General features: G+C 42.1%; 1 protein-coding gene across 1 annotated transcript in view; it reads right to left on the reverse strand.

Annotated features, from left to right (window-relative positions):
* Positions 1-15,050, reverse strand: part of tbl3 (transducin beta like 3) — a 35,454-nt gene that overhangs the window by 10,582 nt on the left and 9,822 nt on the right. Inside the window, exons 12-19 of the mRNA XM_084488586.1 lie at positions 14,098-14,156; positions 13,768-13,874; positions 13,064-13,199; positions 11,095-11,337; positions 6,987-7,057; positions 6,446-6,602; positions 4,507-4,565; positions 3,633-3,736 (exon numbers count right to left, since the gene is read on the reverse strand). Coding sequence (XP_084344712.1) covers positions 3,633-3,736; positions 4,507-4,565; positions 6,446-6,602; positions 6,987-7,057; positions 11,095-11,337; positions 13,064-13,199; positions 13,768-13,874; positions 14,098-14,156 — 936 coding nt within the window. The remainder of the gene's footprint in view (positions 1-3,632; positions 3,737-4,506; positions 4,566-6,445; positions 6,603-6,986; positions 7,058-11,094; positions 11,338-13,063; positions 13,200-13,767; positions 13,875-14,097; positions 14,157-15,050) is intronic.

Genomic DNA, 15,050 nt, shown 5'->3' on the forward strand with positions numbered 1-15,050 from the left:
TTATCCTTGGCGACTTCAACATCCTGCCAGAGAAGTTACACTCACCTGAACTTTTTCGCCACTTTTGATTTGACACTCTCCACTTCTCCCCCCACACACAAGGCTGGCAACCAACTTGACCTGATATTCACAAGGTCCTGCAGTACCTCGGCTCTCTGTCACCCTGCTCCCCGTATCTGACCATCACTTTGTTGCTTTTTCTCTCCCCCTGAAGTCATCTCCCTCCCTCCTCTCTACCCCTCACATTGTCACCAGCCGCCGTAACCTGAAATCTCTCTCTCCCTCTACGTTTGCCTCAACTGTTCTGTCCTCACTACCTTCTGTCAAACAATTCTCCCAACTATCCACTGAGGAAGCCTCAGACACTATGCTATCCTCCCTCTCCTCCTTCTTGGACTCCCTCTGTCCCTTCCACTCCAGACCTGCACGATCCTCACCCCCTCCACCTTCCGCTGTCCGAATCTCTGCGGTCTTATAGAGCAGAGTTGTGGGCAGCTGAGAGGAAATGGAAGAGATCAGACTGTCCTAATAATCTATCTCACTATCTTCATCTTCTCTCAGATTTCACCTCCACTGTGTCAACAGCCAAATCAACTTTCTACCGGTCTAAAATCAACTCCTCCGCCTCCAACCCAAGGAAACTATTTTCCATGTTCTCTTCCCTCCTCACCCCTCCCTCCCCTCTGCCTCCTTCCTCCCTCCCTCACTGCTGATGACTTTGTCACCTACTTTACCCAGAAGGTGAAGGACATCAGCTCCACTTTTACCCCTGCCACCACCCTCCCTCCACCCACCATCCTCCCTCCACCCATCCCCACCTCTGCTTTTACCCACTTCACCCCCCCCACCTCCGAAGAAGTCAATAGAATAGTTAACTCCAACCACGCCACCACCTGCCCTCCTGACCCTATCCCTTCCTCTCTCCTTCAGACCATCTCGGTCGACCTCCTGCCATTTCTCACCGCCCTCATCAATTCCTCCCTCACTTCAGGCATTATTCCGGCGTCTTTCAAGACTGCCAGAATAAAGCCTCTCCTCAAAAAACCAACCCTTGACACCACCGAGATCCAGAACTACAGACCAGTAGCTCTTCTTTCATTCCTCTCTAAAACACTTGAACGTGCCGTCTCTAACCAACTCTCCTCCTATCTCTCACATAACAACTTGCTTGACCCTCACCAGTCAGGCTTCAAGAAGGCACACTCCACTGAGACGGCTCTCCTCGCAGTGACTGAGTCCCTCCGTGCTGCCAGAGCCTCGTCCCTCTCATCGGTTCTCATTCGCCTCGACCTCTCCGCAGCATTTGACACGGTGAACCACCAGATCCTCCTTGCCACTCTCGCCGAACTTGGCATTGCTAAATCGGCCCTATCCTGGTTCACATCTTGCCTGTCGAATTGCACCTATCAGGTCACATGGAATGGCTCCCTGTCCAAACCTTGCACACTTGACACTGGTGTCCCTCAAGGCTCTGTACTGGGGCCCCTTCTGTTCTCCCTCTATACCAGATCTCTAGGCTCTGTAATTACATCACACGGTTTCTCACATCACTGCTATGCCGCCGACACCCAGCTATTCCTTTCATTCCCCTCCTCTGACAAAGCCCTGATTGCAACACGCATATCTGAATGTCTGGCAGACGTCAGCACTTGGACGACCGCCCATCACCTGAGGCTTAACCTCAACAAGTCTGAGCTCCTCCTAATACCGGGGAGAGATTGCCCTCACTTGGACTTACTGGTCACTGTCGAGAACATCACTGTATCGTCTCCAACTGAATGTCTAAATGTAAATGTAAATAACAGTGATACAATTTATTTATTTTTATAATGAATGGATTTTTTATTTGCAAGGTTGTGTCAAGGTGTTCTGTTGTTTCCTTTCAACTGAGGTTATGTTTACTGAGTGGTAACTCCCAGTAATACTGAGCCGAGAAATGGCAAGACCGACGAGCTGTCGTTTTTTTTTGTTTCAGTTTAAACAAACTGATTGCCTGTTGTATGGTAATTGTAACAAAGAGCTTTCATAGCTGATATCATTAGGTAGTAGTAATAAAAGCCTTAATAATCGGTTTTATTTAATGATGCTGGAGGTAACTGCTAACACAGGCTTCTCATAGCCAGTTGGCACATGAAAAAATTCAATGGATGGCTGGATTTAAAAAATTTTTTTGCAAGTGTGCCAATGATTATGCGTCCACGTGCCAGTGGTGGCATGCGTGCCTAGGGTTGCCGATCCCTGGTCTAGATAGAATATGCTCTCCTTGAAAGCAAAACATAACAGCAAATTGCACACAGAAGACTGACCACCCACACCCACATAACTTAAAGGCTTTTCGTTCTAGAAGCGTAGCTATGCTGTGGCATCACCTTTCGGCACAACCCATTCTCCCAATGGAATGTTCCGCTGGCACGAAGATACTACTATTAAACACACCGTTGATTAAATGTCTTTCCATCAAAAGATGTGAATTGTTGAACACATTTTTACCAGAACCCTGCCTGGTTTAATTCCTTGCCCCAACTACATACATAACAGGGCAGGATAATAGAATTAGTTTGCTCTTACAAATACCTGGACTTTATGTTAGAGCTGTCTATTAAGTTTCATTTTGAGAATTACTCACCAAATTTGATTGATAAAGTTATGTTTTTACCTGAATTTTTGCCTATTTTAGTGGCAATCTTTAGATTCTGTGACATTCAAGGAATGAAATGCAAAAAACAACTAAAGCTGGAGTTTTTTATTACAAATACTAAACTCAATACCTATCTCAACTAATATCAATAACCCTACCTGACCAAATATCCCACTGCTTCAGGTTTTCCTTTGATAGGCCTCCAGCATTGCTCGTGGAGAGGAGGAGCGGGCGAATCAGCTGTCTGTGCGTGTATAAGTGATACGTAGGTTGATCCAAATTGAGCGGTTGCAAGTCACCAAAAAATATTTTAATGATATTCGGGTCAGGTCATTAAAATAAAGATGCCGAATACACTTTTGTAAAATATACAGTAGGCTTTATCATATAAAAGACAGACATAATTGGCTGAATGACTTGAGCAAAGATGCAGCACAAGCTTTCCAGGTGCCAACGTAGAGGTAACTTTCTTTTTTCTTAGACCAGGTAACTATCTGATTAAGGTCACCGTTTTATTTCGAATATGTAGCCTATATTAAGTATAGTAACTGCTCAAACAACATTTTATGTAGGCTAGCGGGAAATTTACTTATTTATTGTGAATGTTAAGCTATTATTATTAAGTTTAACATGAATGCTGATGCATATGACTCAGGGATGTCAGTTTTACGTAAGCCAAGAAGAAGATTAAGCTAATCAAGAGCATGGCCTATACCTTTTAAAATAAGTGAATCGTGAAGCAGGTCAGGTACATTATTTTAATATTAATACTTGCGGTCTGAGTTGCGGTTGGGTTGAAAACGTTGGGTGAGTGCGGGTCGATTATAAGTGTACCCGCATGCGTGTGTGTGTGAACGAGAATGACAGGGAGAAAGAGTGCTATGCGGAGATACCACACATTGGTCTATGTATGGGAAACACTGATATAGTATAGTGTATTGAATAATGGCTTGTCGTGCATTGCATCGTGTATTGTGCTGGTGCATTATGGTACCTCTGATGACGGTGAGCACGGTGTGTGGCTGGTCCAGAGAGATGGCCAGACCCAGGGCCTTCAGGTACTTCTTCTCATGGAGAAGGTTGGACAGCTCCTGCTGCCTGCACGTGACACAGCAGTATTATCAGCACCAAAATACCATGGAGGTTTCCTCTAGTTGACCATCCGCCATGGTAAACAAAGATTTTGTCATACACAAGCCATTAGTGTCTCGGCTCCTTTTCTTCACTTTTTTAACTTGGTGTTAGTTTACTTACGCGACCTGTGTGAGTATGTCTCAGTTAATGTGTTCCCATTTCTGTTATGATCAATGTCAAATAATATAAATTAATATACCTTAGGCATCAAAGATTTTCTCAATTATTACCTATTTGACGTGTATGCCGATGCAAAAGCTTTGAAGAAATACTCCCTAACAAAGCTTTTATGATCAATCAGGATGACAGGTAGAAGGATTAGGGTGCAACAAGATTTTGCTCTGGGCTCGGTCTGGGACCTTACTACCTCTTAGCGACAGACAGTGAGTCCTCTTGTTTGTTCTGCACTTTAGCCTTTCCCAGGACTCATTGTGGTCTTGAGCACATTCCTAAACAGCGATGACTGATTCATTTTCAGGCTACCTGACACAAGAGCCCTGTGTGCAGTCAATTAGCTATTACATAATCCATATGACCATTTGTGACATTAAGTGAGTGTCTACCCAGATGCAAGATGCATGGATAGACCCAACTAACCCAAATGTATCGGTGATAGACTGGGGACATTGAATGCACGTTGCAAGTGCATATAAACTTTTCTCGTAAGGGCGAACCAAGCTCCCATACAGGTGTCAAAGGGAGGGCCCTTAAATAAAAGTGGAAATGGAACTCACTTGAGTATCTGATCTTCCTGCTTGGCCTGCTCCTCCGCCTGCTCCACCTCAGTCACATCCTGAGGAAGATGATGCACATTTTCAATACATTATTCTTCTCTGTTGGCCAGTGGGTTTTGGTCAGGCAGGCCGGTAGGTATTGCAATGGCATAAACACAGACAAAACAATCAAACATTCAAAAACTAAAAAGCTACTCTTCTAAAGAAAAGAAAAGCAAAGTGCCACTTTGAACTTACTTGTGGAACTGAAAAAAAAGAAGACACCTAGAATATATGCTCAACCCTTAATAGTTCTATGATTTAAGGAAAAAAGTGATTGCTTTTTTTAAATGGCTTCCATTGTAAAAGTGTAGAATTTCACTTTTCCCCAATACAATTGAGCGAGTTGCAAACTTAGTTTTGAAATAATTCCGAAACCAGCTTTTACAGACAATAGACAATGAACTGCTTCAAACAAATAAATATTTATGTGTATGTGAACGAGAGCCATTTAAAACATATCAATTATCGTAGCAGACATTTCTGCTATGATAATTCAACATCAGGCTGTACAATCCTGTTCTCCAGACTTTCGAGCTCCTGTGCTATATTTAGACCTGATGGCTTGTTGAGACACCATAAGGCCTTTCTCACATGCACAGAATGCCAGAAATTGTCTGGATAATCCCCGGTGAGGCTGTTATGTGTGAACATAAATGTCTCCTCTGGAGTTTAACTCAACAGGCCCCTAGTGTAAAGTCTGGAGAATCTGAGACACCAATTTGCTTTGTGAATGAATAATGTATCGTAAATAAATAAATGTTCTCCATTATAATACAGGGTGCATAAGTATAGACACCCCTGTGTAAAATTCCCATAGAGGCAGGCAGATTTTTATTTTTAAAAGCCAGTTATTTTATAGATCCAGGATACTATGCATCCTGATGAAGTCAACTAGGCCTTTGGAATTAAAATAGCCCCACATCATCACATACCCTTCACCATACCTAGAGATTGGCATGGTTCTTTTCAGTTAGCCTTATAGCTGTTAGTTAGCCTAATGATTTCTCAATGTAAATCAAACCAGCTAATAGGCTAACTGAAATAAAACCATGCCAATCTCTCAGTATACAATTCAGTTGCCTACATTTTGCATCACGTCCTGCCTACACACTCTTCCCAGGTGCCAACCCTCTCCTAAAGTATACAGAGTATATCCAATATGTGTGAACACGTCTGATGCAGCTCATCTCCTCTTTGTTGCACGTGTTGAAGGGCAACACCTGATCAACTCTGGACCTGATTCTCCGGAGTTTGTCCAAAGTTCTTTTGTGAACGGCCATGATAATTAATTATTGTCATTATCACTACGCAACACCCCTGGGCCAATTATGTGATGAGGAACAAAACTATCCAGAATATCCGAATATTTTTTAGGATTTCACGGGGTCGCTGTAAAGATGGCAAAGGAGGCAGTTTAACGTTTAGTGTCGTTTACTGAGAACTTGCATAGCTCAGTATGCTCACAGGTACATTTCAGTACCGTATATACAGCAGTATTGGTGCAGGCACATTTCAGTACCGTAAATAAGCAGTATTCGCGCAGGCACATTTCAGTACCGTATATTACAGTCACATTCTGTGGAGGCTTTGATGAACGCATTTAGCGGCATGTTTCAGTCATGGGTGATCTAAAGAGAAAAAATAAAGAGTCTATTGGAGCAGAGTGGTGCTTACCGCCTATCCAGATTATAGATATAGATATGGAAGATTCCCATTCTGCTGTCATTCTGTGATCGGCAGTGCATGGTTTTGGTGATCGGTAATCGGTGATCGGGCCCAAAAATACTGATCGGAGCATCTCTAGGCGTCACCCAACTTGACTACCATGTCCCCCCTGATATCCTCCAAGACAACTTGCACATTAGAAGCTGTGTTTTGAGCCGTGAGTGCTACTCACATCCCAGATGGTGATGGTGGAATCAGCCGACCCTGTTACCATCTTGTGGTCCTGGCGGCTGGCATGGAGACCCCACACCTTGTCCTGGTGGGCGTCCAGGGTCTTCACACATTCATTGGTCTTGATGGTCCACAGCTTCACTAGGCCGTCTGAACCACTGGGAGAGACAAAGAATGAAAGCCTTTAGTGATTTGATAAAAGTCTTGAGGCCGGGGTACTCCATTTTGTGAAAATGGATACTGTACATAATGTGTGTGGATAATGGCTGGTTTAAGCAGCCTCACCTGGCCCGAGTCAAACTCTGACTCTGGGGCTGGGTGGGGATGCACACATGTTTTGCATAGAGCAATAAATGTGGACAGTTTAAACCAGCCATCACAACACACTCCAGGAGATCTCCTGTATGGCAGCATGTTACACCTCCTGTGTATCAATAAACCGCTTCCAACATCACCACACTGTGTCCTTGGTATGGAGGAGCCCTGTAAAATGCATGTTGCTCCAGGGAGTAGCTTTGACACACAAACAAACACCTATTTACCTGGTGAGTAGCTGTGTTCCTCGGCTGACGAAGACGAGCTTCAGAACGGACGCATCGTGGCCCTCGAATGTCTGGAGAAATAAAGCCAACCGTAAACTATACACAACAAGGTCTCCTTGTTCAAAGGCTACCAAGCCACCACACTACTGAATTTGAATACGTAAAAAAATATAAATAAATAAACAGCTTTCAATAGACTTGCTTAAAACGGTTTGAGTTAAAAATTCTTGAATTTTTTGAATAAGGAAATTACGTCCAAAAAGGTGCCAAAAAATCCCCACCAAAATGTTCATATTGCACGTCATCTTGGATGACATACTGTGCCATCGGACACATCATAACTAAATTAACCCAATTTTAATAATACCACAGCTTTAATTACAGGACCGCTGTTTCTCAATAGTGCAGTCACAAGATGAAGGGCTCATAGTCTCTACTAATTCTTACTGGAGATCACTCCATTAATTCTACATCACAATTGATGGCTTAATTCCAGTTTCACACATAGGTGGTCATTTCATGTCACATTGTGCATTACGACTCAACCTAGCCAGTACCATTAAGGCGTCGTAGAAACCTTCCAATCAAAAACGCGTTTCATCTAGTTTCATCACTTTTTCTTATATTTGGGTACTTGCCAATACGTTTCTGTGGGTTTCAATAAGTTAAATTTAAGACCATTATGATTGTAGTGCCTATTTCACCTCCATACTGGCAAAAAAGTATGACTGATATGAAGGAAAATCCAAGTCCCAGAATTACCTGCAAAGTAACAGAACATGACTACATTAAACTGTGTACGCAAGAGTTGTAAGAGTATATAAGTGATGCTTCATTAAACAAAAACGTAGAGCCTACTATAGACATCAGTGTTTCCCATACATAGACCAATGTGTGGCGCAGCGCCACAGATTCAACAACGAGCTCCACAAATTGATTCTGCTTTTTAAATTTATTTTAACACGATTTTTAAGTATAAATATCTCACGCACACGCAACAAATGTCACGCCAAAAAAAGAAAAATACCTGTTAGATCTCTCGTTGCTTCGGACGAGCGCTAAATTGCTGCATAGAATACCTGAGCTGTTCTGATAAATTTTGAAATGGTTGAATCAAGTCAGTGTTACAGTCGAGTGTGTGTGTGTGTGTGTGTGTGTGTGTGTGTGTGTGTGTGTGTGTGTGTGTGTGTGTGTGTGTGTGTGTGTGTGTGTGTGTGTGTGTGTGTGTGTGTGTGGTCAGTTTTGTTTCTAGGTTAAATATTGACGCCGTTAGGCTCTGGGACGTCCGAAATGGTTAGCTTTTCTGATAGCCGCCTACCCAGGGCTAGAGCGGGTGACGTCATCACACTCTAGCCTCAACAGAAGTCAACGAGACAAACTGAAAATATACAAAGCGGGTATGAAATTAAACTGATTCTGAAAAATGTAGATGCATCAATAGATATATTTGACAATGTGCACAAGGTGCAGTGCTGTTCTCAAGCCAGATCATGTGGCATTTACCCAAAGTATATAAAATGAACGTTAACAGAAACAAGTAGCTTCTTGACGAGAGGAGATGCCAATAGCCCCACGACACACTAGCTGGGTGTGCTCCGATAATTCTAACCAGGGTTGCACAGTATGCATTAGTGGTTATTGGTTCCATAATCAAATGCATTTTTAAGACCTGTCAAAATCGTATCATTTAGCATCTACCGGAAGTACAACGTATATGAAGCAAGCACCTAGCCTCTAGACATATAAACGGGGGTCGCCACACACAAACGCCTGCTACTTAACAATCATATTTCCAATCGATGAATCATTTTAGCACCAGTGTAATAAAATACCGTAACACTTTGTGTTTCTAGGTTAAATACTGACGTAAGCGTCTCTACGACGTCCGAAATGGTTACCTTTTGGAATAGCCACATTGGAATAGCCACGTTGAAATAGTGCGACTGACGTCATCACACTCTAGCCTCAACTTAAGTCAATGAGACCAACTGAATATATATGAAATTAAACTGTTGACCAAGTTGCGAAGGTGTGTGAGAATGGGCAGACCATTCTCTCCAGTGTGCGAAATATGGGGGGATTAACCCATGAGACCCCCTGAAAGTCTCAAATTTCGTCCAAAAAAAAAATAAAAAAATAATTGTCACTAATGGTCATTTAAATGTGTTTAAGCTCACCATGTCCAGTATTCAGAATTTTAAACATTTATTCACAAATATGTTCTATTTTTTGCCAAGCAGAGCCCGCCAGTCCTGTGCACGTATGCAAATTAGCCATGTGCGCCAAACAGAAGAAGGGCCCTATCTTGTGCCCGGTGCAATTGACTTTCTACACCGACGCATGTGTCGTTGCTAGTTTGCACCCGGTGCAAAGCTGATTTTCCCCCGCAGCAACCAGGCACCACAACACTTGCGCCTGGAGAGGCGTGTCGGCGAAAAGCAGGGGCTTGTTCCGGCGCAAATGATACTTTGTGCTATTTTAGTGATCTAAAAAATGCGGCAATACAATTGCGCCACTGACCGAAAAATACCTGGTCTATAGCGGATAGTGCAGTTATTTTGACGTGCCATGGCAGGTCGAAAATACAACATAGCCTACGCTTACACACACGTAGGCTATATACAGCACAAACATGCAAACTATACGATTCAAATATTATGTGAAAGATTATTCATACGTGTGAAACTGCATAGAAATAGCGTGTGGATTGTGGAAACATTTTTTTCCATAGGGCTGCATGAATGAACATGAATGAAGTATAGTAGGCTATGCCATGCGTTAAAACAATAATAATAACAATAATACATTCGAGCAAAGTATATTCCAGGCTTCCAAAACAAAATCTAGTTTTAGGGTAAATGATTGGTTAAATGATTTGGGAAAGAACAGCTGATACAGCAGTAAGTTGTACTTTTAAATCAATGCATCTGCAAACACCGTACAGCAAACACATATGTTCTTGACCCAGACATCGTGTACAAGCCCATTACATTTAGGATTGATGAGTATTTGATTGTGAGAAAACATAGTTTTACCGCGAGTGAGTGTTTAAAAGAATGAATGAATGCGGGTGATGCTTGGTGCACGTCCATCTGTCTAAACACACGCAAATTAAACACGTAACGCATAATGCAGTGCATGGCGATGTATATTAACAGGGGGACACATGCATATTATGAACACAAGTCGATAACGATAATGTATACAATACTGGTAACAAACAATGTTTGTTAATGTATTGCCGCATATCATTAAATAGACCCACAGTTGCGGCCATCGAGGACCGCGTCCGCATATTATATGTTTTAAGTTGTCTTTGCCGCAATTTACATGACGAATCAGTGTTTCTGAAGTTGGAGAAGAAAACGCTATTCCATGTGTTAATTAGGCATATTATTTGGCCATAAACTGAGCCATTTGAAGTTTGAAATTGTGGTCATGCATCTGTCTCAGTGGACACTGCAAACGGGCTGTCAAAATATCAACTTGTCAAGTCAAATGCGCTGGCTCTTAAAGGGGATGGGAGATGCCACTCTCATTGGTTTATTGCATGTTACGCCCAAAACACACCTACGGGTTTCAGCCCAACCCATTTTAGATTTGCGCTGGGTGCAAAGTTAATTTATCTCGCCGTCATAATAGCAACAGCGCCATAGAACCGCCCACAAAGTACTTTGACTTTGCGCCTTGACGTCTGCTAAGTATGTTATAGGCCTACTGCATGAAAAAATTTAGATTGATATTGCGCAACAATCGGGAGATGGGGACCCCCCCGAATATTGAAGGGTATTTTGCACACTGATTCTCTCTCTCGGCTTCGCCGTCCTCCCATTGACTTCCATTAAATTAATTGATTAAAATTAGGTTTTAAAAAAGGTTTTAAAAGTTGGATATCTAAAAAACTAAAAAAATATATACATTTAAGTGGTTGCATCAGAGTTTCAGGAGTACATGAGCACAGTATCGGGGCTGATCCGAGTCCTGTTATCTGTAGCTGTGCATTCCTAGTTTCATCCAACACATTGAGTAAGTAACAACGCAAATCAGTGGACTTAAAAATACCATTACAAAAAAACTGAAATCAAACCAAAGAAATGAGACCATGAACCTTGAGGCAGCTGTAGTCCTGCAGGCTCCAGAGTTTGGCCGTGCCATCGGCGGAGGAGCTGGCCAGCACCTGGTCGACGGGGGAGAAGCACACCGCCCAGACTCCGCGCCTGTGGCCCCGGAACACACCCAGCAGGGCCGGGCCTGCCCCCGGGGGCCCCAGGGACCACAGTTTGGCCATCCGGTCCTGGGAACCCGACGCCAGAAGCTTGTCGTTGGGAGACACCGCCACGCTGTTGATGTCCTGATGGGAGGAGGATATTGGCAGGTTACCATGGTGACAAGTGGAGAGGCATCTGTCATACGTCATGTGGCATATGAGGCCCTGGTTCGATTCCGATCAGGGGCAGCCCATGCTAAACTTGAACCCAAAGTTTCTTGATACCTTAGGTTTCGCAAGGCGATGTTATAAAAATAATTTTAGAAGAAAATTTTACACTGTAAGATGCAGTGTAAAAATATTTTGGATAAAAGATAAGCATGGGGAATTTAACCCTCAACCCTGGGAGTGCCATTTCTATGCTTGACCATTCATTTTAACAAATACTACATTATACTAAATAATACTTTATAAATACTCAGTTTCCACCTGGAATCATTATACAAGCTCCTAATACAAATGGTTTTCTATTATAATCCATCAAATCTCAACCATAACCTGGTTAAAAATAGAACGCGATAAATGCTTGATTTCATGAGGATCCTAATGAACCGAAACTGAGTGGACTTTTCACCCCAGCTTCTGACTGGGCAGTGTGACCTACTTGCCTCTTTGTCAAAGGAAACAAAGGAATCCTGGAAGCGGAATAACCTGTGGCGGAAAGTACTAATGTGACGAACGTGCACACATGCACGTATATGAAAGCTTCAGAGTAATGGGTGGGGCAAGGAGAGTTACGCAAGTTAAATTGTTGTGTTCAAGCCAGCAATTATCTATTATCTATGTGGTTTTTCCCAGATGAGCAACACAACAAAATTACCTGGTTTAAATTCAGCTTCACTTTCCAGCAACTCCACATAACCACTGGACTATTTTGTCCATCTATTCTTTTCTCTTCTACCCTGTCCTACATGTACCTCCATCAGTAAATTATCTTCTACTCTCTCCTACGTGTACCTCCATCAGTCCATTCTCTTCCACTCTTTTCTACATGTACCTCTATCAGTCCATTCTCTTCTACTCTCTCCTACGTGTACCTCCATCAGTCCATTCTCTTCTACTCTCTCGTATGTATACCTCCATCAGTCCATTCTCTTCTACGTTAACCTCCATCTTTCCATTCTCTTCTACTCTCTCATACGTGTACCTCCACCATTCCATTCTCTTACACTTTCTCCTACGTTTACCTCCATATTTCTATCTTGAAATGGAGGTCAAATGACGGCCAAACGCAAACGACCAATCAGAAACTGCTGTTTGCACCCAACGGAATGAGGATATATACATCTCCTGTATGACCATTCTACAGAGAAGTATCATTGATGGACAGACCAGATTATCTTTCCTCTGCAAGGATAGATTACTTGGGAGTGGTCATTTCAGGCAAAATTCACACATTGTTTCCTAATCAATGACAGTGAAACAATGCCCTTTTTGCGGCTGCGATAGCCATAAGGATTATGCAGTTGGCCACAGAGACATAATACAGATAAAATTGAACATATACTCCGTATTCGGCACATTGCTGCAGTTCCTAAACTAAATCTTCTGAGTCGTGGGAAATATATCTTATAGGCCTCATAGAATACTTTTTTTTTATTTTTGCAAATATTGTTACTTTTTGAATGGATACACACAAGCAAAAATTATGTTTTTATAATATTCAAAATTACTTCTTCCTTCCTGTCCGGAATACCATGAGTAGAAAACTCCAGCTGTCCGGATAACCGTGATAACCTTTTTTTTTTGTCTACGTTATTTAAATTATTCACACAAAAATGAGAGATCGAGAGAGAGAGAGATCGAGAACCTTGTCGTGAGCCTTCTCCGTAACACGTGCACTCAGTCCGACCATGTCCCCCGACATCGTCGTGATGTTGTCAGGAAGGTCCCAGACCTTCACTGTGCAGTCCTGACTGCCAGACACTAGGAACGACTCCTTCATCCTAGAGAGACATACACACACACACACAGAACAATATCATAACATTTTATTTATCTACACATGCAAGAAGGAAGACATGGTGATAACTCATTTTTTTAACCAGGAAGTCAATATGAGATTACGACACAGAAACCAAGCTGGTCATATGTACAGAGCAATCCCATCCACTGTAGTTAATGTTTAGCCTATTAGTAAGTTTCATGGTTCAAAGAAGAATTCCCCGGAATCAGCCAACAAATACATTCAGGGTTTCACACTTTACAGCTTAGACGGCCACCTGAGCAACACACGCCAGCCGCCTCAACTAAAGTCGTCCAAAAAAAACAACTAACAAATTTTCTGCGGGAAACCCTATTGTAGGGGTTGTTTTTGTTTTCCTTCCAGGTCCTTTAGAGTGACATAGATTAACTATTGGATGCCCTTAGCATTACCACTGATTTAATGTCTTTTTTTAACTAAACTAAAATTTCAACAAATAATACAAAACTGCCATTGACATTTACATTAATGGATGCAAACTGTGGTGCAGCGAAATGTCAGCCTACGAGCCTAGGAGTATAGATGCTCACCTTGAAAAGCTGATGCAGCCCACGGAGTTAGCATGGCTGGACCCCTGAGCCACACACACCACCTGGCCACTGTCTCCATCCATTCTCCACACACGCACAGACTTGTCCTAGACAGACACAGAGACAACAGATTTTAAAGAGGAGCATTTTTTCCAATGAATTACCAAACAGGTCTGATAATTAAGTAAATGTAATGTGTTTTGTTTACAAATATTACTCATGAAGGAAAAGGTTTACAGAAGGTTGATGGGAAGCAGGAAATTAAAAGCCATGTATATCTATTCCAACATTCCTAGTTTCAAACATCATTTTGAAGTATTTTAAGCTTACCTTGGCACAACTAGCAAAGAGCAAGCCCTTTTTGAAGACATCCAATGAGAGCACAGTGTCTGAGGAATAAATGGCAACATATTTATTAATAGAAGCAAAAAATATCCATGACTAGAAATTAGATGACTTGTAACTCCTGATGAGTAATCTGGCTGAACTGCCAGATCATTTCAAGGGCACTGATTAAGTTTCAAAACAGCGTTTTAATTCTTTAACTGTTGACAAAGTGATTTTACAAAGGTCACTCACGTTCTCATAGTTTTGTCCCCACCTATATCAGACTACCTAACACAGTATCGTTACTTTCGTCTTTAAACCATTAGGTGGACTTTTAAGACTAGATTTTCCAATATTTGTTGTCATTTTGTACTCTGTCGCTGTCTCCCATGTTTTGAATACACTGTAACCTTGTACTGTAACTACTGTAACCTAAGTTCCTAAATAGTTAGAGATTTTAGTTTGAGATACTTTATGACAGCCAACATGGGGTTGTAGAGAGGACTGCCATTGTTGCCTCAAACGAATAACAACGACTAAACCTTAGCATCTCTGTATCAACATGAATGAATCAACATTATTAAGCTAATTATGCTGGTGCGGGACTAAAACTGGACTAAATGCCTTTCACAAATGCAGTCTGAAATTCTCAACAAAAAAAAAAACCTGTTGGGGCTGTATGTCAGAATCCTTCCTCTGGAGTTTAACCTACCAGGCCCCTAGCGAGTTTAAAGTCCGGAAAATCAGAAAGCCGGAGAATTAACAAAGAGCGAGTGGGTATGCGATTGGTGCAAAACCGGGATATACAACGGGTCAAGAGGAATGAAGACAACAAATTAACACAAATGTCTAACTTGAAAGATGAAAAGAGATTTCTCTTGTTTATGACCTCAACGTGTTGTAAACAAAACACTGCGACTTGCGCTCCATACTTTTTACGTCACGTCTAGTCTCCG

This window comes from Micromesistius poutassou (genome assembly GCF_964030765.1).
Source record: "Micromesistius poutassou genome assembly, chromosome: 1".
Lineage (NCBI taxonomy): Eukaryota > Metazoa > Chordata > Actinopteri > Gadiformes > Gadidae > Micromesistius > Micromesistius poutassou.